Source organism: Setaria viridis, chromosome 7, assembly GCF_005286985.2.
Source record: "Setaria viridis chromosome 7, Setaria_viridis_v4.0, whole genome shotgun sequence".
NCBI classification, from domain to species: Eukaryota; Viridiplantae; Streptophyta; class Magnoliopsida; order Poales; family Poaceae; genus Setaria; species Setaria viridis.
The window spans coordinates 22,406,766-22,431,649 of NC_048269.2; the positions used below are offsets into that span (position 1 = coordinate 22,406,766).

The 24,884-nt window shown below is 44.0% G+C and overlaps 3 protein-coding genes and 1 pseudogene across 5 annotated transcripts; 2 read left to right on the forward strand and 2 right to left on the reverse strand.

The window, feature by feature from the left end:
• Positions 1–224: 224 nt before the first annotated feature.
• Positions 225–4,471, reverse strand: LOC117863909 (serine/threonine protein phosphatase 2A 57 kDa regulatory subunit B' theta isoform). The gene is made up of 2 exons (XM_034747814.2): positions 2,566–4,471; positions 225–830 (listed from the first exon to the last, which is right to left on the reverse strand). The coding sequence occupies exons 1-2, from the start codon at positions 3,748–3,750 to the stop codon at positions 474–476; spliced, it is 1,542 nt and encodes a 513-aa protein (XP_034603705.1). The 5' UTR covers positions 3,751–4,471; the 3' UTR covers positions 225–473.
• Positions 4,472–9,145: 4,674 nt separating this feature from the next.
• LOC117865712 (plant UBX domain-containing protein 1) lies at positions 9,146–13,262 on the forward strand. The gene is made up of 8 exons (XM_034749953.2): positions 9,146–9,372; positions 10,002–10,104; positions 10,196–10,264; positions 10,393–10,466; positions 10,890–11,019; positions 11,748–11,852; positions 12,092–12,293; positions 12,877–13,262. The coding sequence occupies exons 1-8, from the start codon at positions 9,208–9,210 to the stop codon at positions 12,878–12,880; spliced, it is 852 nt and encodes a 283-aa protein (XP_034605844.1). The 5' UTR covers positions 9,146–9,207; the 3' UTR covers positions 12,881–13,262.
• A 3,093-nt stretch (positions 13,263–16,355) lies between these two features.
• Positions 16,356–22,631, forward strand: LOC117864245 (glucose-6-phosphate 1-dehydrogenase, cytoplasmic isoform). Of its 3 annotated transcripts, none has more exons than XM_034748277.2 (16): positions 16,356–16,513; positions 17,588–17,780; positions 18,181–18,266; positions 18,496–18,544; positions 18,617–18,797; positions 19,277–19,434; positions 19,517–19,585; positions 19,860–19,918; positions 20,407–20,443; positions 20,734–20,805; positions 20,965–21,112; positions 21,296–21,391; positions 21,643–21,713; positions 21,813–21,928; positions 22,128–22,173; positions 22,284–22,631. In XM_034748277.2, exons 2-16 carry the CDS (start codon positions 17,613–17,615, stop codon positions 22,452–22,454), a joined length of 1,527 nt encoding a protein of 508 aa, XP_034604168.1. In that variant the 5' UTR covers positions 16,356–16,513; positions 17,588–17,612; the 3' UTR covers positions 22,455–22,631. The 3 variants fall into 3 exon arrangements, with proteins under 3 accessions (XP_034604168.1, XP_034604169.1, XP_034604170.1); XM_034748278.2 differs by having other exon boundaries at positions 16,358–16,513; positions 17,585–17,780; XM_034748279.2 differs by lacking the exon at positions 16,356–16,513 and adding an exon at positions 16,524–16,635.
• A 102-nt stretch (positions 22,632–22,733) lies between these two features.
• On the reverse strand, positions 22,734–24,833 carry LOC117864249 (cytosolic Fe-S cluster assembly factor NBP35-like; annotated as a pseudogene).
• Positions 24,834–24,884: the final 51 nt, after the last annotated feature.

Here is a 24,884-nt window from a genome sequence, read left to right on the forward strand (position 1 = left end):
CTCGGGTCGGAAAATACTGCTGCTACTTGCTACCTTAAACCATGGTTTTCTTGTTCAGCCCAGCAATTTAACCATGCTAGTAGAATTACAAGAAAATTGAAGTGGGCAATCATATCCCAGTATCATACACATGATACACTCCCACTACCATTTCAGTATAACAGCGAAACAATAACACGATGCCCGCTGCCACTAAAGTATAAACCCACCCAAGACTGGATATCTGCAATCAAAATCGACGCTGTTTATTGGACTATATGTAATGTCACTACACATGCCAAATCTCTCGGAAATCCTTCTGTATGTGTACATTTTGATCATACAGTTCTGACGAAACCAAACATGTCCTACCCGCCTACAACAGGGGCAATCCAACGCACCAACAAAAAATTCCAACACTAAAATCACAACAACCTGAGTTCCAGGCACAAGGGTCAAAGAGTTGCACGGCCACGGCTGTCATTGCGGGTGTCCTAGCCAGCAGTTTGACTGGATTTGCCATTGGGTGTGCCCAAGGGGTTGTTCTCACCAGGTTTTGAGGTGGCCATTTCCTCCAGGCGCTTCCACAGGGCTTCTCGCTTCAAATCGGATTCCTCCTGCTTCAGCTCCTCGTCGTTGAACCTCTGAACGCACTCCCCGAAGAATGCAGAATCATGATCAGAGAAGATCTTGCGTACATTCAATGTCAGGCTACGAACAGCTTGGTTCCAGTGATCTCTGGTGTTTCTCTCGAGTGCTGGATAGATGATAGGTAGTAGCACCTTGTAGTTTTGCTTAATTAGGTTTTCAATATGGTCATTGTTCCAGAGAAATAGAGCCCGCTCTGCCACCTATGAAAAGAGAAAAGGAGAAAAACATCAGACACAAATGCTGAGTATATATAAAAAAGCTGCATTAAGTTAATGAGGTATTTCATTGGCAGCTAACTAAAACTATTGTAGATAAACTAAAACTGCTCAAGTGAAAACATACAACTGAACAAAACTACCAGAAACCATGAACGATGATTCCATATAGAAACTACAATCTGTCCTACAGAATTAGAGGGATCCAAGCTGCATAAATGCACAGTTATTAGCTAGAATGATAGGCCAGGCAGAGGATAGCAAACAATCATGCATCCAAAATGTACAGGTTGTCTAAGACCTGTTTTACAGATGACCAGAATGGGAGCAACAGTCAGAAAATAGACAAGTTTTGACGGACAGGAATAGATGGATGGGATTTTACAAATAGTCAGGACAGGAGCGGCAGTCAGAAAATACACAAGCTTTGATAGTCAGAAATAGGCGAAATACACATAGCCAGGACAGGTGCGATTGCCAGAAAAAGCAGACTTTACAATCAGAAATTGATGGAACAGGTTACACCCAATGAAGCAGTTCAGTAGTAAGACTAAACGAATGCCATCAAGAACAAAATGGAGAACAGATTTGCACCACATATCATAATTTGGGGAAAAAATAGCGGCTTATGTTTGCTATCTAATCTGGGTGGCATGGATATCTCTTTTGCTGTATGAACACGAGACTCCCAGGTTCGAAGCAAGGCCTCTACTGACATGAGACTCCTGATGACAACTTCTACAGAAACTGTTGTCTTACAGTAGATATAGAAAAAAGAAGTTTGCTCAGTCACTAAACCGATTCCTAAGAAAGCGAGCACATAAAGTTCTATGTGCAACAGATCAGTTTCTAAGTCTTCAAGGCAGGAAACACATAAGGAACAAAATACCATGTGCATTCTCCAGATAATTACAACTTTATAAAAATAATATGCTACTTTGTAATTATATCTCGAAGGACAAATGACTTACACCAATGTTTTCTTTTACTGCTCTTGCACTGATTAGCGTATATAAAAACAACTGAAAATCCAGGTGTCTAAATTATACAAAAACATAGACACAACAATGCGCAGAGAAGGTATCTTAATTCTTAATGGCAAAGGCTGGCAACACTAAAAATATCAATCTTTCCCCCACTTAGGAGTAGATTTATACAGATGCATGTGTTTTACAGTATATATAAACAAGATTAGCTTGCTACATCCCTAATATGATTACTAAGAAAGAGGCACATAAAGGTCAAAGACTTTAAAGTACAAGAAACATCCAAATGGAAGGGAACAAATTACTATACATATTATCCAGAAGATTCCAGCTCTACTATAAGTAATTGATACAATATTTTGTAATTATAACTTAAAAGACAAATAACCTAGCACCAACACTTTCTTTTACACTTAATTACAGATTAGCATATATCAAAACAACTGCAAATCCATCTGCACAAACTATACATAAGGAGACACACTATGGTGTGCAGAGAAGGTATCTTAATAGTGAAGCTTGGAGACACTGTCAATATTATTTTCCATACTTAGGGAGCAGAATTCTAGCTAATTAAATGTGTGCAAGCAATCAATGTGCATATGCAGGCAAACAATTGCGGAACCAGAGGCTTAAAGCCGTAAGAGCACATGTTCCATGGACTAGAAGAACCAACAAACAAGTTTGGTAGAAATCGATGACAAGCTTAAGTATAAGCCCAGTAAGATTTTGACCTGGAAATGAGAGCTGTTCATGCTACGGGCAATCTGACAGAAGAGTGGAACCATGCATCTTTGAAACTCTGCAAGCTGTGTTGCCTCCAAAACCTCTTCTAACTCACCCAAGAACATCACCTCCTTTGAACTGTTTGTCACAGGCCAATATTTCAGTAAGCCCCTAATAACTGTGTCAGCGAGTTTGCAGTCCTTCTCAACAAACTGTGTGATGCAATAAGATAGCTGTTGATGGTACATAGATACACACTTTGGCTTGTGAAGAGGGATCAGTGCACGAACAAGGAATAACTTGTGTTCTTCCTTTAGCGGAAGGGCAAAACCATTGATAATACTGCCCAGGATCTCCAACAGCTCCGCAATACCATTATGCTTTTCTGTTTCAAATATGAACCTGTAGAATATGTTGTTAATTGCTTTCCTGATGAATGGGCGATGAACCATGAATTTACCATATATTCTATGAAGTATTGTCTTTAGATAGTCCCTTTCCCTGGGGTCCTCTGAGTCAAAAAGATCTAGCAGCCTAAGAATGAAGGAGTGATCTATGTATCTCTTGGCGAGCTTTGCATCTGTCTCCTGTGATGCAACAAATCTCAAGAAAACCTCATACACAATCTGCAAGTGCGACCATGCCGGGTCCATGAGGGGCTCATCCTCCTCCAGATCAACTCCCTCAATGACCTTGTTCTCACGGGGCGTGGGGTTGGAGCTCCGGAACAGGTTAATGGACACCATCTTGGTGATCTCCTGCATGACGACCTCTGAGAACTTGCCATTTGCCGACGTGACGTAATCGACCAGCTCCATAAGCGTCTGGCGCTTCACCTCCTTTTCCTTCAGGTTCTTTGTCGGATCCGTGAAGTCATACACGGCGCAGCACAGGTTCACCTTCTTGACAAACAAATTCTGCTTCTCGGATGCCGCCACATCCTTGAACGCCGGCAGCGGCTCATTGGAGTGGTACACCACAGCCCCATTCATCACCGGGTTAGGAGCTACCCCAGGTGGCACTGCATAATCCCCATTTCCAGCCCTCTTGTTCCCCGGGTCCATGCTCCTGGCAACACTGTAGGAATTGGACGGCTCCATGCCGTTCCCCGCAGACGTAGCAGCAGCAGCATCCCGGCTATCCCCGGCCTTCCCCGGCTTCCTCGGCAGCCGGCCAAGGATATTCTTAATCATCTTCCACCACAGGCAACCAAAACCCTAGCAGCACGAATCAGCCACGGGAGCGAAGCGGGGATCTACGCAGACCTGCGGCTCCTGAGCTGAACCAACAACCCCAAGATCTCCCAGACCCAAGCTGACGAATCCACCGCCCGGCCAGCCAAGAACCCACACCCTAGCTCCGATCCCCCGGCGCAACCAAGCAAGCAATCAGGCCGCCCAGATCATTTGAACCAATACGAATCGGACCTGGTCAGGGAGCCACTCCAGCGCCCAGGCCTGAACGGATCAGGCCACGCCTCCATGGCCAGAAAAATCCAGTCTTTCCCAGCTCCCGGAACCGCCGCCGCCGCCGGCCGAGCAAATCTAGGATCCCAGCACCGCAGAGAACAATTGGATGTGGGAGGATGGGGGTGAGGGCGAGGACGGGAAGGAGGGCAGGAACCTTTTCTTGGGCTTGCAAGCTCTCTCTCTCTCTCTCTCTCTCTCTCTCTCTCTCTCTCTCTCCTTTTTGGTTCTCTGGATTTGAGAGGCCTAGAGGTCCCCAAAAGTAGCAAAGAGTGGGATGGAGTAGGAGTAAAAGCTCGCGCGGCACTGCGCTGCGACTGCGAGGAGAGCGAGATGCAAGGGAAGGGACGGCAGCGCCAGCCAGAGCCCAGAGGAGGGAGGACGGGGACGGGGACGGGGAGCGTGACGCTAATGCTATGCTACCACCACAGTTTTCTGACTGTTCTGGGGTGAGCCGCACTTAATTGCAACACAGCTGCTGCTGCTGTCGCCGCTGTTACTTTAAAGTTTGTCTCGGCCTCATTTTGCTGTCTGGACCCTGCCTGCCGTGGATGTTAGCGCTGGCCTTGACTCTGACGGTGAGTATTCTCCTCTTTCCTTCGTCACTTCACCCTCGTTTCTCAGCACTGGCTGCCTCTAAATGATGCTGAGCAATTAGTCAGCTGATTAGGAAGAAGGCAAAGCGATGCACTGAGCTCTAGCTGCAGTGATGAGTACGGCACGGCAAGTTTAGAGTACTGCTGCTGAGTACTGACCCCGTCGAATAAACAAGGATATCGTAACGGCCGAGGGTCGGCTACTAGAGGAGATGTTTATCATCAGTTTATGCCGGCACTCGGTACCCGCTGAAAGACTGTCGGTGTGCACTTGCCGCTGCCCGTGCTCTCTGCTCTTTCGCTCGATTGCTTCCAGTTACCGCCGCGCCGTACCTCGGTGCGATACCTCCCCCAAAGTCTTCCCTTGCGTGCCTTTGGTCCTTTGAACTCTGTATTCTATCGCTCCAAGATCAATCAAGTTTTTTGTTTTCATTTTGAGCAAAAGATCAAGTGTGTGTTGGTGACACTGGATCTTAACAGCCAGCATCTGCACGAGAAAGTTCAGTAGTTCACCACCGCTACCAAGACCAATAGACCATCATGCGAGATTAGCCGGCACGCCACTCGCCGAGGAGATGGGCAAGTGCACCGAGCGTAGCAGCTACCAACCAAACGGCGCAACGCGCCAGACCTAGTACATTCCACTGCCACTAACGCGTCCTGTAGCGGCTGCAAGCCTGCAGCGACACGTCAAAACCAGAGAGAAAGAGAGCTCTGAAAAGCAGCGAGCGAGGCCGAGAGCAATCTCGTTGTTGCGTCGCTAATGGAAAAGCAAAGCGATCGCCTGGGCGGGTGGGGGAAGGGGGATGCAACGTGCGGGCCGCGTGCCAACGTGCGGGGGAGCGTGCGCGTGTCTGCCAGCGCCAGCCGCCAGCCAACCCGTCGCCGCCTGTCTTGTGGCCGACGACGCCTCACGCGCTCGCCTGCTGCTGCCCCGTGGGCCGCCGCTCTGGCCTGGCCCCTGCTGGCCTGGCCCGTTCGGTCTGGCTCTGGCTCCGCTGCTGCTAGCCTGCTAGGGGATGAACAGCGGCAGCGCTGCCGGTGCCGGTGGCCGGGGGCGTGGACCACGGCTGCGCGGCGCCTGCCTTGGATTCAGAGCGGGCGGGGCGACCGGGTCGATCGGAGGCAACGATGAGTCGATGATGATGATGCCAAGGGATTAGGGACGGAGGGCAGGGGCGACGCCGTCCAGCTCCAGCGTGACAGTGCCTTTGGTCCATTGTCCTCCACGCGACAGCCGCCTCTGCCCTCTATAGTCTCCACAGCCATTCCTCCTAGCTGCTACTACACGCGTGAAATGGAAACAACTCATGCTCAGCGCTCATCATCGTGTCCTGCCCAATCCTTGTTCTTGTTCAATAGCAGCTCGCAAAAAGCATGGTGACGCGGTTGGTCCATCGTTCATCCGTTCGTCAAATCCTCCCCATCGAGAGACGCCCCTCGCGGTTCTTTTGGGAGGAGGGAGGGATCACAATACTGATTTTCTCAAATGCACGTATGAATGGTATGACGCTGATCCAATAAATGAACCAAAACTATCTCCTACCTGAAAGATTCGGTGGAAACGTGGATAGCCAAACTCGGCATACCACGGTTGCGTGTTATATAGTCCGGTCGTAATGCCATAGTATTGTACATGGATATTGGTTACGACTTGTGAACGGTTGCGTGTTATATAGTCCGGTCGTAATGCCATAGTATTGTACATGGATATTGGTTACGACTTGTGACTCAAGGAATTCAATCAAACCTGATTCTATCTATCTCTATCTCTAGTTGAACTCCTTGTGTATCACGTGAGGAATATATATGTACATGTTATACAACCATGTACATGATTTACAAGAGATCAAATCTATCTCTAACATTTACATGAACTCATATCTATCTCTAATAGCCTCCCTCAACCTTAGCCTGGTTTGTGTTCCAGACTAAGATTGATCTTGAAATCTTCAAAACTGCATGTAGGCAACGCTTTTGTGAACCCATCTGCCACTTGATCTTGTGAACATATGAACCGAATTTGCAACTGTTTTCTTGCAACTCTCTCACGAACAAAATGAAAATCTATTTCAATATATTTTGCTCGAGCATGGAACACTGGATTGGCAGACAGATACGTGGCGCTCAAATTATCACACCAGAGACAAGAAGCTTGCTATAATTTTACACCTAATTCATCCAGCAAAGCCTCAATCCAAATTACTTCCGCAGTGGCATTTGCAAGAGACTTATACTCAGCTTCTGTACTTGATCTGGATACAATAGCTTGTTTCCTAGCACTCCAAAATATTAGATTACTTCCGAAGAATACGGTAAATCCTCCAGTCGACCTTCTATCATTGCCACTTGCAGCCCAATCGGCATCCGAAAAAGCACTTACCAATAGTGATTCAGACTTGCTGATCCTCAAGCCAAGATGAATCGAACCATTTATATATCTCAAAATTCTTTTAACTGCCGATCAATGTGTAGTAGTGGGTGTATGTAAAAATTGGCAAACCTTGTTAACAGCAAAAGTTATATTAGGACGGGTAAGCGTAGATATTGCAAAGCCCCTACAATGCTTCTAGCGAGTACCATCCTCAGGTGACAGAAGTTGCCCATCATCCTTGGATAACTATTCATTAGCTGACAGTGGTGTAGGAGGAGACTTACATTTATGCATGCCAGCCCTTCGTATAATATTTGATGCATACTTCCCTTGTGAAAGCAAAATGCCTCCCCGAACCGGTTGCACTTCTATACCAAGGAAGTAGCTAAGATTTCCTAAGTCTTTCATAGCAAAATCAGTCCTCAAGTCTTGAACCAAAGCTGCAATAGCTTCTGCAGAAGAACCTGCGTATTGTACATGGATATTGGTTACAACTTGTGACTCAATTCATTTAAATCTGATTCTATCTATCTCTATCTCTAGTTGAACTTCTTATATATCATATGAGGAATATATCTGTACATGTTATACAACCGTGTACATGATTTACGAGAGATCAAATCTATCTCTAACATTTACATGAACTGAAATCTATCTCTAACACTACCTCCGGCTTCTCTCCCCGTTTTGGCGTTTTCTTCTCCACTTGTGCCAGCATCAGTGGAACGATCCGTTTCCTGCCCCTCCCACCTACATGGTGCATGGTTCTCTCTCGTCGATGGATGCTTAGGGGACATTTGGATCATTGAGCTAAAGTCTAGTTCATGTCACATCAAATCTTTGGAGGTTAATTAGGAGGATTAAACATGAGTTAATTATAAACTAATTACACAGATGGAGGCAAATTCGCGAGACAAATCTATTAAGCCTAATTAATTCATGATTAACGCATGTTTATTGTAGCATCACATTGTCAAATCATGGACTAATTAGGCTTAATAGATTCGTCTCGCGAATTAGCCCCCATCGTTTTGTAATTAGTCTATATTTAATACTCCTAATTAGTATCTAAACATTCGATGTGACATGAAGTTTAGTTTGAATAGATCCACTACCTCCTGCTGGACAATCTCGAAGTCAAGTCACCTTCAAAACGAGCTAGCCTACTGCTGCACTGACCAGTAAGTGGTCACTAAAGTATCTTCAAGTCGTGTCCGTCCCCGATCTATAGTTCACCACGACAGATGCCGTCTTACTAAGGGGGTGTTTGGGTCTTTAGTCCTGACTAAAATTTATGTCACATCAAATATTTGGAGGCTAATTAGGAGGACTAAACATGAGCTAATTATAAAACTAATTACACAGATGGAAACTAATTCATGAGACGAATCTATTAAGTCTAATTAATCCATCATTAGCACATGTTTACTGTAGCATCACATTGTCAAATCATGGACTAATTAGGCTTAATAGATTCGTCTCGCAAATTAGTCTCCATCTGTGCAATTAGTTTTGTAATTAGCCTATGATTAATACTCCTAATTAATATCTAAACATTCGATGTGACAGGAATTTTAGGAGGTGCTAAAGAAACAAACACCCCCTAAATGGTCTATTCATCTCACTAGCTCTTTTTAATCCCTAACCCTAACATTTTCTGATCTTGATCATTGAAATGGTTATGGCCTTTTAGTCACATGTACACAAGCCAATATCCAAGTTCTAAAAAATGTCCCATGTACACATTAACCCTCCCTTCTCTGCAATTTTTCTCATGGTAGCGGCAATTCTCTCTCCGTAAAAAATCATGGCAATTTGACAGCTCCTTGTCAAGTTGTGCTTCTTAACTTTTACCATTTACATGTTACAATTTACGACCCCAAGCAACTTGATTCGTTTTGAAATGAATGGGCCTGTGACTTGTACTTCACAGCTTGACATGGTTTGTGTGCGTTATCAGGCATGTCTTCTTCAGCCGGCAACGCGGGCCACATGCGTGTCCGGGCTGACGATACCCAAAGATCCGGCCCAAAACAATTTCGAGCTGTTTGGTCAGGCCTATGATGAGCAGAATAAAAACGTTGGCCGCCGCGTGCTCTCTCTCTCTCCAACGCATCGGATCCGGAGTCGGAGCTGAAAAACCGGCAGCCCGAAACCCGGGCCCGCCCGTCCCCACTTCGCCAAGGCTTCCTTTCCTCTCCCTTCCCTTCCAAGATGGAAGCAGAGTACACCCACCACCGGGCGGGCCCCTCCTCCTCCACCACCACCCTCCTCTGGCCGTGCGCGACTCGCCGCAGGAAGAGGGGCGAGGACGGCGACGACGACCTCTCGCCGGCGTCCGTGGCCATGGATCTCGACGCCGACGCGCAGCACGCCGCGGTACGTGCGCACCTCCCCCCCCCCCCCCCCCCCCCCCCCCCCCCCACGCGGTCCTGCGCGATTATGTAGTTGATCGCTTCCGTTCTTTGCCTGGATGTACGGGTGCTTGCTCCAGGTAGTTTTGGTTCTTGGTGCGGCGCGCGGTTCCTTGGGCAGGGTTCTTGGAGGATTGGCGGCCCCCTGTTCTGTTCGTTCGGGTTAGCGCCGGCCCTAGGGTCCGGGAGGGGAGGCTGTAGTGAGGTTCTTTGGCTGGGGCAGTGGATGCGCGAAAATTTATTCTTGCCTGTGGGTTTCGGGAATGGCGCTAGTTCTTTAGGGCTGCCACGTTCTGCTAGAGGGTTTAGGAAGTCCACTTCTTGTTGCGTGTTTAGTTCCTGAATTTGTGCGTACAAGATAAGATAGGTTCTTTGCTTCTGATTTGTTCATCTCGGGGATCAACCCGAGCAATGCGTGCTTCCGTCGTTCTACAACATTCCCAGAGTTGCAAATTTGAATTGTTTTTTATGGTTTTATTTTCCGAGTGATGACTGTTTGGATGAAAGTTGAAACCTTTGTATTCTGAGTTTTCACCGATAGAAAAGGTAGGTACCACAAGACCTAACAATTTTGTTTTCTTTGGAAAATCTCAGGACAAGTTGAAAGCAGTGTCAGAGGAACTTGGACACCAGATCCGAGTTTTTTCAAGAGAGAAATTTGCTCAACAACCGAGCAAGCTGCCCAGTGCAGATTATGGTACCTAAACTTGATCTGCTTTTTTTAACCGAAACCTTTCTTATTGTCTTTATGCTAGTTCTGTTGTGACATCAAAACATTGTTCTTCCAGAGGAAGATGATGAATTTTATGAGCTTCAGCCTGCTGATTACCACAACTTGGTATCAATCAGGAAGGCAGGTACAGAATATGGTTTCGGATCTTTAATGTTTCTTTAGTACCAACTTAGATTAATACTGGTTAATCTTTACTGTTTTGCTGTCTGATTTACATACTGTGATGCTGTTTAAAATGATGAATTTGTTCAGAGAAATCTAAAATGCTGAAGACTCGCAAGATGCGTGAGGCAGAACTTGCTGCTCAGCGAGCAAAGATAGCAAAGGTCTATAAGATCCCACGCTGTTCCCATTTAATTTTCTCACAATCAATTAATATGCAATGCTTCTTCGTCCAGTACTCTATACAAAGAAACAATTTGAAGATTGCAATCGCCATTACCAGTTCTTCCGTTCCTTTTCTGTGCAAGTCCTAGTTAGCTTCTTTTTAATACAGCATTATGAGAATTCAGAAAAAAATACCTTAAGAGATGCTTGAAGAGCAGGTGTACTTTCTTATATTTGATAGATAAATGTGTGCTGATTAACTTCTAGCATGTGAATTGTCTTAATAATATGTCATAACAATACATAGTTCTAACTTAGAGAACTTAGTTTAGATTTTTTCTGTTTCAACGTTGTTGGTAACCACCTTGATTATAGGCACTAATGAGGGTGCGATTCTCTGATGGTTACATGCATGATTGTAGGCGGTAATGAGGGTGCGATTCCCTGATGGCTACATTCTTGAGGCTGACTTTCTTCCATCAGATAGGATTCATAGTCTAGTGGACCTGCTCATGAAAGTACTTGCTAGACCAGATCTGCCATTCTATCTTTGTAAGTCCTGCTTCTCTTTTAGGGATGATGTAGAGATAACTATTATATGTTTCTCCGGTCCTCTTTCACCCTTGATCATTCCTTTGTATTTTACCACGGCAATAATTTATTTTGGCTGTATTTGCTAAGATAAGACTTGCTTATATTTATTTTTGGCGAACAAATATGTTGGAAATCCTGGCAAGTAGGGAAACAGCTAACTGACAAAAATAGTATCACACTTAAGAAATCTGTGAAAAAATCTAATACATCATTTTGTGCAAAGGGTTTTCTTCCAATTATGAGACAATTGTTGTTGTTATTATTATTATTATTATTATTATTATTAAGTGCTACTAGAAAATAAAACAATGTTGTAGAAGTGTAGAGCCATTGGCAACACTGATTCATTAAGTCTGTACAACAGTGTCAAATGGGAGGTCTCTCCTCATTATGCTTTGTTCTGACAGTTTGGTGCCTATTCTGGATCACAATTTGAACAGCAGCAGCATATAAATATGATTACCATAGTGCCTATTTTAGATAAAACACGCGCCATTGAACTTGTATGCCAAATGTTCCTTGTGTTGAACTTGTGAATGTGCATTCTGATAATCATTGTGATCTCTGGTGTTATGTTATTTGGCATGCGTTTGCCTTACACTGAGGTTCTAGATATCTTCCATACTCATCTTAGACATGTACTGTTTACAATTTCTTAATGCTGGGTCCTTTCAATTCTACAACAGATACAGTACCTCCAAAGAAGCGTATACTAGACACATCACAGGACTTCTATACAGCTGGTTTTGTCCCTGGAGCGAACGTCCACTTTTCTTATGATCTGCCTGAAGGTATAAATCATCATAATGACTAGTTCCAAGTTAAGAATATAACGATAATTACCTCTCAGCTATATGTTTTAAATAGTTGTGCATCTTAACAGAAATTGATTTCAGTGTCACACCTTATAAAGTTGTGTTTCCTCACACTCACACCTATTATCCAAAAAAAATTATGGTTGTTACTTTGTTAGATGTTCAGTATTCATGAGTTTTTTTAATGAGTGGTATCAAATGCTTTGGACATGCAGGTTCGTTGGCAGATGATCTAAAATCAGGACCCTTTCTCCGTGAAGAAATTCAAAGTTTGGATGGACTGTCACTGCTGTTGAAACCTGCTAGTCAACCTGATGATTCTAGGATGAACTCTCCTGCTGTTCAGTCTGGTGTATCCCAATCTAATCCTGCACCAACAGCAAATGAGAAGCCAGGCAAACCAAAGTGGCTCAAAAGGTAAGCTTCTCAATTGCAATCTTTTGTTTTGGGGGGCCTTTTCCAAAGTTTTTTTTGTCAGTCTTCTAGTTCGCACTGTTAGGAAACTATGACAACTTCATACATGAAGATACTTGTGATGAACTCACACACTCTTGGTAGGAAAATCCAAATTAATCTTCGTTCCATTGTAGTCAAATAGTTAAAAGGAGAACAACTTGTCAAGTTTCCGCAGATTATTCCTGATCTTGTTTCGATCAGTGCGCATATGCCCTATCCAGCATTTCAGAACATTGTTAGAATTTACAAGGAGCTTTGAAGTGGTTCCTTGCCTAGTAGAGTCCATGTTTTGGTTAATTTTTGTTTGCATTGAATGTTTACCCTTAAATGGTCATATAAATGCTTACATAGTCTATTGCAGTTTCATTTCGGTGCATGCATCTCATATTATGTTGTGTGTTGAAGCAACCCGACCAAAGGATATTTCTATCGCGATACTCCTGTTTGCTCGAACTCCATGTGTACTCTACTTCTTTTGTTTCAGAACATCTTTGACTTGCAAGATCACAAAAAAAAATGACTGTTATCTACCACATCTTTGCAGGTGATACCGCTTGGGGCATCAAGTATTTTCCTGCCCTCAACACAGAATCACTCTGTTAGGCTTCTAAACACTCATAATTCATGGCTCAACAAGTTCGAATCTGAACAGGCCGCACTGCTGCAGTACTATCCTCAAGCTGTTGGGGCATTAGGAGTGGGTCCCCACTTTTGTAGGTGGGAGTAAATTTGATGTGTTGCGAGTCGTCAGAATGGTGCTCTGGCTAAGCGCTTTGCCACCTTACGCATCGTGTAAACACCATAGTAACAGTGGAAATAATAGTCAGGTCTTCTTTACGCGGCTTCACGGTGCAATGCTGTGCCTGTGCCTGTCTTCACGCGATACATTTCAGAAAACTGAAGATACTAACAAACGTGAGCTTTCAGATCTGGATTGCCTGTGCGTTTTATCCTGCCCAAGCCCATGATATTGTGGCAGGTTGCTTTCTTGTAATTGATGGTGACGGAGCCCTCATCAGCGACTAATTTGTCGCTGAGTGGCAAGCATTTTCTTCAGTTGATTGTGGTCCGTGGGCCAGCTAGATTATGCTATGCGTGATCGCGATATCTGTGTGTTCCTGTTCAATGTTTAGGACAGCAGGTGAATGGGTGCTTTCGTTCAACGTTTAAGAGTATGTGGTATCATAAAGTGCCCATACTTTAATTCTACTATAGGCTTAGTGTCTGGAACTGGAAGCGTAGTTGCTGACTAGTCGAGGCAGCATTGTTTTAGTCTGCATCCACCTCACGACAGTTTCTCCTTTTTTTTTTCTGCTTCCTGAATTTCGGATAAGGGCCCGCATGGCGGCTGCTAGCGTATCTGTTGTTGGGACCTGAGGAGCCGGCTACGGCTAGGGGGGAGGCTGCTTATAGGTGGTTGTCCCTATCGCTCGATTCCATGTATCATCACGCATGATTCCACGACTTCTATCTGGCATTTTTGGCCGTCGCTTCCGCAGAAATTAAATTAGTGCAGCTGCAGAATTCCCCAATTCTCATCGTCGGGCAGCATGTAAGATGAGATCGGCATGATGCGATCTTGAATCATAAGCGACCGAGGTGGGGCACGGGCAGGGCACCGGTCCGTTCCGGTGAAGTGGCGAGTTTCGCAGGCACACGTTGCAGCTGAGCATCCAAACCACCAACTAGTAGCGGAATGTGACCGATCTGGCAATTTCTTGTCCAAGATAACCTGAGGTCTCGGATTGTTTGCTCAACTGCTTGTTTTGCTGACATCTCGGGAGAGAGGTGTACGTGTAGAATCTTTAACCGTGGAAGTTGGTTTCGACTTGAACAGCTTTGCCGGTTTCGACTTGAAGAGACAACGTAGTAGCACAAGTTTTCGTTGCAGGGGTGGTGTGGTTCAGTGGTTGGTTGGTAGGATAGCAGCCGGGCGGGCGCACCGGTACTTCCCGTCCTGCGGCGCCGGCGGTCAAAGTCAAAAGTCAAACAGAGGCAAGGAAAAGGAATCCGGTTTCAAGCCTCTGTCAGTCTCAGACTCTCAGTCAGTGCGCTCAACTTTTGCAACGACACCCCCCGCAGCAAATACCGCAAAACCCGTGGACTCCGACGCGAACCTGCCGACGAGAACAGGAGTACAAAACTGACCTTTTCGGTCGGCGTCCTCTCAAGAAAGCAGAACTCAGCAAAGCTGCGGTGCTGCTGCCTGCTTCTTAAGATTTTTCAGTAGACCTGCTTCGCAGTTTGGGACCTTGGGAAACGCTGAATAGAGTGAGACGGTCTCTCTCTCTCTCTCTCTCGCTCGCTCGCTCGCTCTCTCCAGTAAAAGGACACAAGGTTACACGGATGAGTGATGACCATTAAGGTAATGCCACGGTAACAGTACTGCCTCAATGAGGCTGAGGCACATGCAGAATGGCAGATCGGATCGGTGGTTAGTGGTTGACGTATAACGTATTCCATCAGGAGCACGGACGCACGCGTACTTGTCATCTACGGTACGTACCAGAAGGCAGAAGGCAGGGGGCCGCGGGCGTTCGTTCGTTTTCAGCGCTGCTGCACAACCTGCAGAGATGAGAAAGGGAGAGGAGAGCAACCACCCGAAAGCCACAACACGAATCGAACGAGCCAGCAGGCAGCTGCACACCAGGAGCCACGAGGCCCATGGAAAGCTGCAAACAAAGGTTCGCAAACCTGAAATCTTATGCTCCATTCGGAGACAGATCTGAAGTTTAGTTTTGTCACATCGAATGTTTAGATAGTAATTAAGAGTATTAAATATAGGTTAATTACAAACTAATTGCATAAATGAAGGTTAATTCACGAGACGAATCTATTAAGCCTAATTAGTCCATGATTTGATCATGTGATGCTACAGTGCTAATTATAAATTAATTAGACTTAATAGATTCATCTCGCAAATTAGCCACAGCTTATGCAATTCATTAGGAAGAAGAGAAGGGAGTGGAGGGAGAGGAAGAAGAGGGAGTCCCTCCTTAACTCACCGGCTAAATCCACCACTGCTCCCAACGTTAGGTTCCTCTCGTGGAACGTGCCATTCACGTATACTCCTACATCATATAGAGAGTATACTCTATGACCAGCCATAGAATAGCTTATTCTGTGACCAGCCCATCCAATGCACTAGAATGGTTATAATAACTTGAATGGGTTCCGACAGCAATGTAGTCGACTTTCTAGAATTGATACGTCCATTCTAATATGTCGTAATTTACTATAAATCGATTGGACCATAATTTACTTAAAAAAAGCATCTTGACGCCAAAAATTGTGGTAACTTCTAGACCAAATTATGGTACAATTGATTTATAGTAAATTACGACATAAAAGAATGGGCATATCAATTCTAGTAAGGCGACTACATTGTTGTCTGAAAACCATTCAAGTTATTGTAACCATTCTAGTGGGTTGGATGGACTGGCCATAGAATAAGCTTTCTATGACCGACCGTAGAGCATACTCTCCCTACGTATATATACATATACATATACATACATACATATATATATATATGTGTGTGTGTGTGTATATATATATATATATATATATATATATATATATATATATTCATCTTTCAGCTATAAATGACGTACTGTAGTACTCTACATGTCAACAGCAATACGACTTAGTAAACCTTAAGACCGGATAGCGTCGCCTGCCATCGGTGAGCTTGTGCCTCCCGTCGTTTTGCCAAGACCACGGATCATCACAAAAGCAAAATCCAGCAATGTGTGCCAAGACTGGTGAGCGTGTGCGTCGCGTCCTTTCGCCAAGACCGGGCATCATCACGAAGCAAAATCCAGCGATTAGCAGGGGCCAGCACGTAAACCCCCGCGCCATTAACTTCCTCTGCCGTTACCAGTTTCCACACCACACCAAGCTTTGGTGGAAGCGAAGGGATCGGGGTTGGTGGCACAGAGCACGCTGGCACGCGCGCGGTCGCGCGCAGGTGAGCCGGGAAAGGCAGGTAGGTGGCGGGCAGGTAAAAGAGGAAACGAAGCGAGGCGACAGACGGGTCAGGGGGGGCGTCACGGTATAAAAACGGGCCTGCCGCCGAGGGGGACCGGTCGAAGCAGCGACAGGGTGCCCGCCCGCCTCCCTCCCACCACCCGTCCCGCTCGGCGCTCGCTCTAGCTCTCCACCCGGAAATCTCGCCGCTGGTCAGTGATCTCTCTCTCTCTCGGTCTCTCCACACCCGCCGCCGCCTGCTCCTCCTTTTTCCTCGCCGCGAAAACAGAAAATCCCGCGCCTTTGCCTGCTTCGGCGAGTCCGAGGTTTCTCGGTTCGTCAGCTCCTGCTCCGGCCGGGTTAACGTTGCTGCTTATCAGGATTTTTTCCTCTCCGGGGGGTGTTGCGGGGTCGCGGTCTTCTAGTATGTTGCTCTAGATTCTTTTCCTCAGTCGCTGACGGTTCCGCCGCGGATCTTGTGCTGCCGGGTTGCAGATCTTCTCTTTTCTTTTCTTTTTTCTCCAAACGGGCCGTTCCGACGGAACAACCGGTGATGCGCAGATATCAAAATTGCTAAAACCCCAAGGCGAAGGCGGACCGGCTTGAACCAAACCAGAATTCGCTTCGCCATGAGTTGGGAATCAGCGGAGGTTTTGGCATATTAAATTGGGACGTTTCCCTTTTAATTTCTAGTTCCACGATTAGGCTGGACCACAAGTGTTTGCTTCGTGTGCATTTCTTTACACCGTAAGTGGGTTTAGCAAGTGTAAATTCCAAATCAAAGAGTGACGACTTTGTAATGCTCTTTTAGATATTAGAAGATTAGAGTTGACCTCTCGGGTTTAAGTGGATACTGCTATGTTGACCTTTAGATATGGTGCTTTTAGTGACTCGGCAGCATGAGAAATAAGTTGAGATGCTTTTTCGACAATACAATAAGCTGACTACCTTCTGCGATGATACAATAATCTGATGTGCTTTGTCCTAAAAAGCATGAGGCGCATGCCATTAGATCTAGTTCACTTAAAAGGCGAAAAGGGGGTGTGATCTTAGATCTGATCATGCCAGTTTTTGTATCCAGTTCTGCGATTGCAGTAGCTGCCATGCTCCTTTTGGCATAAAAGAAATGGCATTGCATTTGCATGGGACAGCTTAACTACAGAAGTTATTTATGTGCTCTGCTAGCTTATTTTGTTTGTTGTTGGATATTGCATAAGCAGTATGAAAATGTCTATGGTGACCCCAATGGTGTCTTTCTCACTTGGTTAGTTGTATCATTGTAGCAGGTAGAAGAGGCTTGTCCTATTTATCATGTCAGGAGGATCTTCACCATCATCAAGGCGGAGCAGCTTTAATTCTTTATCTAGAGACCTAGACCTTCCTTCAGAACAAGGGTGTCTCTCTATTGTTGTACTTGGGGCTTCCGGTGACCTTGCCAAGAAGAAGACTTTCCCAGCACTCTACCACCTTTTCGATCAGGTATCTGACAGCTCTAAGTACTAAACATTCCCTGAGCAATTTTACAATTTAGACAAACTTAAGCTGTAATGCACATCCAGTTGAGCCATTTCATACCAAGTACTCAATACTTGCTTTGTCGGGATGGTCGTATCACAATTATAAGCACACATAATTGTACCTTTCTCCCATTTGAGATAGGACAGTGTAGAAGACAATTTGAAGGACTAGTGACTAAAATAGATCAAGCTTCAACACATGTTGTAGTCCATTCTTGAAGATATAAATTTAATCTTTACAGTCTTACAGACATGTGGCATCTTTGCAGTTCCTGTTTTTCTAGAATATGTCCAGTTCTGTGATTGACACTATTATCAAGTTCATCAATATACTTATTGAAGTTAATGTTCATGCGTTACAGGGATTTATACAGTCCGGCGAAGTGCATATATTTGGTTATGCTAGATCAAATCTTTCTGATGATGGGTTAAGAGAACGCATTCGTGGGTAAGGTTTTCAGATTGCTGGACCTAGTTCTTAGGTTGCATAACACAGCTGTTTTATTCTGCAAAGATTTTCCTTGTTTCCATATTGCTGCATTTAGAAAAATATAACCTCGAAACCTGATCTGAAATGCGTTGTATATATATTCCTAGATGTTTAGCAGCTTCATGGAATTGTTAAGATGTGCACCTTTACTTTTTGAACTTCACTGACAGGTGTTCTTTTTATACAGGTATCTCAAAGGAGCCCCGGAAGAAGATGTTTCAGAATTTTTGCAATTAGTAAGTTGTTATTATAACCACACTGAATTTAATTAAATGACACAGGCATCATCATGGTAATTTGTGTCTCAGATAAAATATGTCAGTGGTTCCTATGACAATGGAGAGGGATTTGAGAAATTGAACAAGGCAATATCGGAGTATGAGGCATCAAGCAAATCAGAAAGCTATCGCAGGCTCTTTTATTTGGCATTGCCTCCATCTGTCTACCCTTCAGTGTGCAAAATGATCAGAACATATTGCATGAATCCATGTAAAGTTTGTTTCCGATTCTCTGTGTTGTTTTTTTTAGAATTCTGATAAGCTGTTGCATTTCATTTGTTCAATGAACAAATAAGCATCGCAAAGTTAGTGAAAGGTTCAGCTTCATTAATATCTGTTTTCTTTTGTTTTGCTTAGAGCTCAATAAACTTTTACATTGTTATTCAAAACTTCTGTTTTTTTCAGTAGTAACAAGAGCATAATTATTTTTATGCTTTGGTTCCTACCTGTCGTTCACTTCTGTCTTTGTGTAGTGCTGCCATTGAGATTTAAAAAATAAACATTCTGTCAAATATGAATTTGTTTTGGAAGGGATACAAAGGACATCTGTGCTATTTATCAACTAAATCCCATATCAGTTCTCATTGTAGTAATATATACAGATTCCAAATGTCGAGTGGCATACTACTGTACTAAATTGCACAACTACATCTATCGAGTTTGGGCTTGACATTAGTGTTGTGCATGCAGCTTCTCACCCTGGATGGACTAGAGTCATTGTTGAGAAGCCCTTTGGAAAGGACTTGGATTCTGCAGAAGAACTAAGTGCCCAACTTGGGGAGCTATTCGAGGAACACCAACTGTACAGAATAGACCACTACCTGGGGAAAGAGTTGGTCCAAAACTTGGTAATGGCTGTAATTTTGCTTGACTTACTTTACGTTTCACCAACACTTGTCTAACTAATTTTGAACCAATCACATGTTACAGCTTGTCCTTCGTTTTGCCAACCGCTTGTTCTTGCCTCTTTGGAACCGTGATAATATTGATAATATACAGGTAAGCTGATTTTTATTCAGTAGCTAGCAGTAGGCAACTTTGTTTTGCTGGTATAAGGTTCCATGTACATAACTGTGGTTCCTTTTATAAATTGTTTTACCTGACCGTTTTTGTGACTATAGTAGAAAGCTGTTGTATTCTACTGCTACAATTTAGTGATGTTTGAAATGAACTAAATTGAACCTTAGATAACTGAAAGCATGAATGCCTTTCCATAAATAGTCTAAACTTATAGTATGAACAGCATGGCATGCTAATTAATCCAACCCTGCAGATTGTATTCAGGGAGGACTTCGGGACTGAAGGGCGCGGAGGATATTTCGACCAATATGGGTATGTGCAACATTGTTTTTAGTTTAGTGTATTTCAATAGCATTTTTATGAAGTTGTCTGATCTAATACCATGCTCTTAAAAGTTAAAATACAAATATCCTTTGAACATGCATATTATGCATGGTAATGATGAGAAAATTGAGAAATATTCAGCCCTGTTTGGTCCTTATTAATGTATAGATGTACTTATATTTGAAACTGAGGATGCATGCTTTCTATTGTTGCTTAAACTTGTAAAATCTAGAGAGTAAAATTACAATACTACAGCAACCAAATAACATGAAAGATGCTTCCCTTTGATACTGAATTGCAAAACAAAGGCTTTATGTCACTCTCTCTTTCAATATGTAAACAGATGAGTTAAGGATAAAGACAACTGGATGATGCCGCCCATCTCTAGCACATTGTTTAAATATTTTCGCATTTTTTTTTCTGCATACCTTCATTACTCGCTCTATAAATATCTGACTCTGCTCCTCTTGCTACAGAATCATTCGTGATATCATTCAGAACCATTTATTGCAGGTAAACATAAATAAGATATATTGAACATTCATATACTATGATTCAGCATTTGTTACTTTTTCATAATGGAGTCCAGCTTTTAGAGTTTTAGTATTTTAGTGACTAGACAATAGGGGGCTCCTTTTACCGTACCATTTTTTCCGCTTACCATTCCGAATACTTAAACTTATGGATTACATGCTGAATCTTCTGTGGAATAGCTAGCCCATGATAGAATTTCTTCAAGAGTACTTTATGGATGTCTTTACGAGTAAACACTCTCAGTTATAAATTCTTATTACCTTCTGCAGGTTTTCTGTTTGGTTGCAATGGAAAAGCCTGTCTCTCTTAAGCCTGAGCACATCAGAGATGAGAAAGTCAAGGTCCAATCTCTCTTAACTCCCTTCATGTTAACACTATATTGTAATTCTACCAATTCTCTTGCTGTTGTTTGCTTTGCTCTGAGATGTAGCAGAGTGTGCATCTTATATTTTGTTGTTTTGTTAGTGCTTAGAGAAATAAATTTCGTGTCTTTTTGTCAGGTTCTGCAATCTGTGAACCCTATTAAGCCTGAAGAGGTGGTCCTGGGACAATACGATGGCTACAAGGATGACCCTACAGTGCCAGATGACTCTAATACCCCAACTTTTGCGTCTGTTGTTCTTCGGGTGCACAATGAAAGATGGGAAGGTATCTCTATCACCCACATGACCACATCTTTACATGTTAGAGTAGAAAAGTATATAACTGGTGTTTGAAGGATATAATTGAAATACTTGCTCTTTCCCTTTCTTCTTTAGTTCAGCATGCCCTTTTCTCTATCATAGTATTTGTACTTTCAGTATGAGCCCTCTAATATTTCATATCATGCAGGTGTTCCATTCATTCTTAAAGCTGGTAAAGCATTAAGCTCAAAGAAAGCAGAAGTTCGGGTGCAATTCAAGGATGTTCCTGGTGACATTTTTAAATGTATGTGCATACAAGTTAATGAAATAACTCGAGCTGGACGCCTGGACTAGATGCTAAGTTCAACAAGCAAATGTGAATTGTAGGGTGTATGGACAAACCGAACTGAGCACCAAAATAATACTAGGGATGACAATTTTGCTCACCTTATAGCTTCATGGAATGCCTCTAGTTGATTCTTTTGCAATGGATATTTTATTTGGTTTTGCAATGGATCTTATAGTTGAACTGAATATAAGTATAACCTGGTGAAGGTAAGAAGCAAGGAAGAAATGAGTTTGTCATACGCCTCCAGCCATCAGAAGCCATGTACATGAAACTAACTGTAAGTCCTGATATTTTCTTGAAAAAAAAGGAAATCTTGATGGGATTTGAATGTGCAACAGAATTTCTAATATACTCCTTGAAAATTGAATTACTGCAGGTTAAGAAACCTGGGTTAGAAATGGCTACTGAACAGAGTGAGCTTGATCTGTCATATGGGATGCGCTACCAAAATGTCAAAATTCCTGAGGCATATGAACGCCTCATCCTGGATACGTATGTGTCATCCTTTTCGTTATTCTATCATATATGTATATCTCTTACAAAGAAATTCTCACTTTCCATCGTGAAATTGCATGTAACGCTGGATACACCATGCCTTGTGCTCATATAATCTTGCAAAGCTTTCTTCTATGCAAAGTGACAGCTTCTCTTTATTGCACTAATCGTCTGATCAATATCCATGTTTGTGCAGAATACGAGGAGACCAACAACACTTTGTTCGCAGAGACGAGTTAAAGGTTTGTGCCACCTTGCATATTTGTGTCTTTCTGGTTGTATGTGGAGCCTTTTATCTTCAAGAACTCTTCTGATTCCATGTCACTCTAACACCATACCTGTTGGTTCTCAGGCTGCTTGGCAAATCTTCACTCCTTTGCTGCATGACATCGACGAGGGCAAGATGAAGGCCGTCCAATATCAACCTGGCAGCCGAGGCCCCAAGGAAGCTGACGAATTGAGCGCTAGAGTTGGTTATGTCCAGACCCACGGTTACATATGGGTACCACCCACCCTTGCATAGAAGAGAAAATCTGTTTCCATGGCATCATAGGAATTGTGTATCTAGGAAGAGTGCCCTACAATAAGGCCACGCATATATATATCGCCCATTTTCATTGTACCGCCAACCACAGTGTTGTGGTAAGTTAGGCTGAATATTCCAACTACAATGTGAAATAAAAGTACATGTTTCAATAGATATGCAATGGTCAATGATGGAATGTTGTTTACACCTGCGATGCTACAGCATACTGCTCTTCCCAGTATCAAAACAGAACGCTACAGAATTTGGCCAATTTTGCAAAGCACGATAGAAAGTTTATCCAAAGCTAACATTCCCGTGAAAACACTCACCAAGCAGTAGTAATATACAGTGGAGCACACGGCACTAGCGTCACGCTATCTTTTTACTGTGGCTTGATCAGCTTCTCAACTATTTGTTTAAGAGCTGGAGCACTTGCACTTGCACTGCACTTCTGATCAGTGAAACATGACCTCCCTTCATCCACTGCCTTGCCGAGCTGGGGATCCATGGTCACCTTCCCAAGGAAAGGGACCCCCATTTCACGGCACATCTTCTCGGCACCACCCTTGCTGCTGTCAAAAGCCTCAATGCATGCGACAACTGACAAAAGGTCGGGAGCTTTCTCCTTAATATAGTCAAGAGCCCAGTCCGTGACATCTGCCTCGCCTGACTCACTTGGCTTCACAAATTTCATATCCAAAATTGCCTGCCTCAAACCGCTCATGTTCTCAACGACGCCCAGGACAGGAACACCAGCCATCTTGCAAAAATTTATCCCCTTCCCCACATCGATCAGAGAAACTTGCTGCGGGTTGGTGACGATGATTGCACCATGAATTCCTGTGCTCTTAAGGCATTGCACAATTGTGATGTTTTCATCTGACGTCCCTGGCGGGGTATCCACGACAAGATAGTCAATGTCGCCCCACATCCTTTAGGAATTGTTTGATGAGATGATTCTTTTTAGGACCCTTCCATACAACAGCGTCATCTTGATCGGCCGGGAAGCAGGAAGCCAATTGACATAACACCAAGGTTTGACTCAACATAGACCGGTTGCCAGCCGAAGTTGCTATCATGAATACACCGACCTTCAAGGCCTAACATTTTGGGGATGCTAGGGTCGCACATGTCTATGTCAAGAAGGCCAGCCTCATAGTCCATACAGCAAGGGAAAATGAGAGCTGGGTGGAAAATGTACACTTTCCGACACCGCCTTTTCGGACATCACCAGTATCTTATGTTTTACGGTACTCATTCGCTCAATGATGGCAAGCAGATCTGAAAAATAAACAAAAATACTTACATTTAAGATTTTCCGCCAACTGGAAATATAGGTAGCACCTCAGTATTATTTATGAGTTGAAAAATCAAGCTCACTTGGGAAAGCATTGGCATATAAGAGGAATAATCACAGTAAAACTCATCATGTAAAAAACAGACAAGTGAAGTGATGCAGGCTTCTGGGATAGCTATGTCAAAACTAACAGCGGCCCTTTTGGGTTATTAAATACATTATGCTTAGCTTATACTCCGTATGTACATCTATAAGAGTCTAGTGATATCTTCTAAGCACTCCACAGTTTCCAAAATCTGCCTTTTGCAACATATCTAGTACCTTGTAGCATGGATCAAATCGAGTTGGTAACTATCATAAGCATTGCCTGAAGTAGGCATAACCATAACTACAAACATCATAAATCACAGTCAGATCAATGTGCTTCTTATACACCAAAAGCATGAGCCTTTGGACACCAAGTGAGCTACCAAGTAACAAATTATCATCTAGATGCAGGACGAGTGCTCCACTGAGTAGTGCGCTACTGCAACCAGGCCTTCCTAGTATCAAGCATTGACACAATATACAACGAAGCTACTCTTGACAGGCAAAGGATACCGGCGATCATGCCAATCACACAAATATGGAATAAGAAACTGCGGCGGGGTTAGGGTTTGGTATGGCTACCTGGGTCGGGACCCTTGGGCGCGGTGGCACAGACCTGCTAGTTGGGGCACCCCGCGCAGGCCTCCGCCTTCCCCGCCGTCTCCGACTGCGTCCCGGGGCAATCTGCGGCGAATGCAAGACCAATCAGAAGGGGGTCGCTCAATACTTCAAGACCCAAAAGCTCCGCACGAGCGGCGAGATGTCTTACGGTCGTTGGCGTCCTCCGGGACGTTTCCGCCTCCGGTGCCGCCGGCGCCGCTCTCCATGGATTCCTCGCTGGCTTGCTGCCGCCGTCGACGGGGGTTTTAGCTTGTAGGCCTCTTCTTGGGTTTGGGGGGACAAGCGGCTTTGGGGTCGAATGTAACGACCGCACCGGAGCATCTGAGCCGTCCGATTTCTAACGGACGGTTGCGGCTGTCGAGGAGAAGATTAGGGGACTTTTCGCTGGTGGAACGGAACGGGCTCAAATGCAATATCTTCTA

Excerpts from the sequence above, each read along its gene's own strand:
- LOC117865712 (XM_034749953.2), top strand. The coding sequence starts at position 9,208 with ATGGAAGCAGAGTACACCCACCACCGGGCGGGCCCCTCCTCCTCCACC. Across the intron at positions 11,020-11,747 it reads AGATCTGCCATTCTATCTTT|ATACAGTACCTCCAAAGAAG; the intron begins GTAAGTCCTGCT and ends ATTCTACAACAG. Across the intron at positions 11,853-12,091 it reads TTCTTATGATCTGCCTGAAG|GTTCGTTGGCAGATGATCTA; the intron begins GTATAAATCATC and ends TTGGACATGCAG.
- LOC117863909 (XM_034747814.2), bottom strand. The coding sequence starts at position 3,750 with ATGATTAAGAATATCCTTGGCCGGCTGCCGAGGAAGCCGGGGAAGGCC. Across the intron at positions 831-2,565 it reads TGAACAGCTCTCATTTCCAG|GTGGCAGAGCGGGCTCTATT; the intron begins GTCAAAATCTTA and ends CTCTTTTCATAG.
- LOC117864245 (XM_034748277.2), top strand. The coding sequence starts at position 17,613 with ATGTCAGGAGGATCTTCACCATCATCAAGGCGGAGCAGCTTTAATTCT. Across the intron at positions 20,806-20,964 it reads TCAGAGATGAGAAAGTCAAG|GTTCTGCAATCTGTGAACCC; the intron begins GTCCAATCTCTC and ends TCTTTTTGTCAG. Across the intron at positions 21,714-21,812 it reads CCATGTACATGAAACTAACT|GTTAAGAAACCTGGGTTAGA; the intron begins GTAAGTCCTGAT and ends GAATTACTGCAG.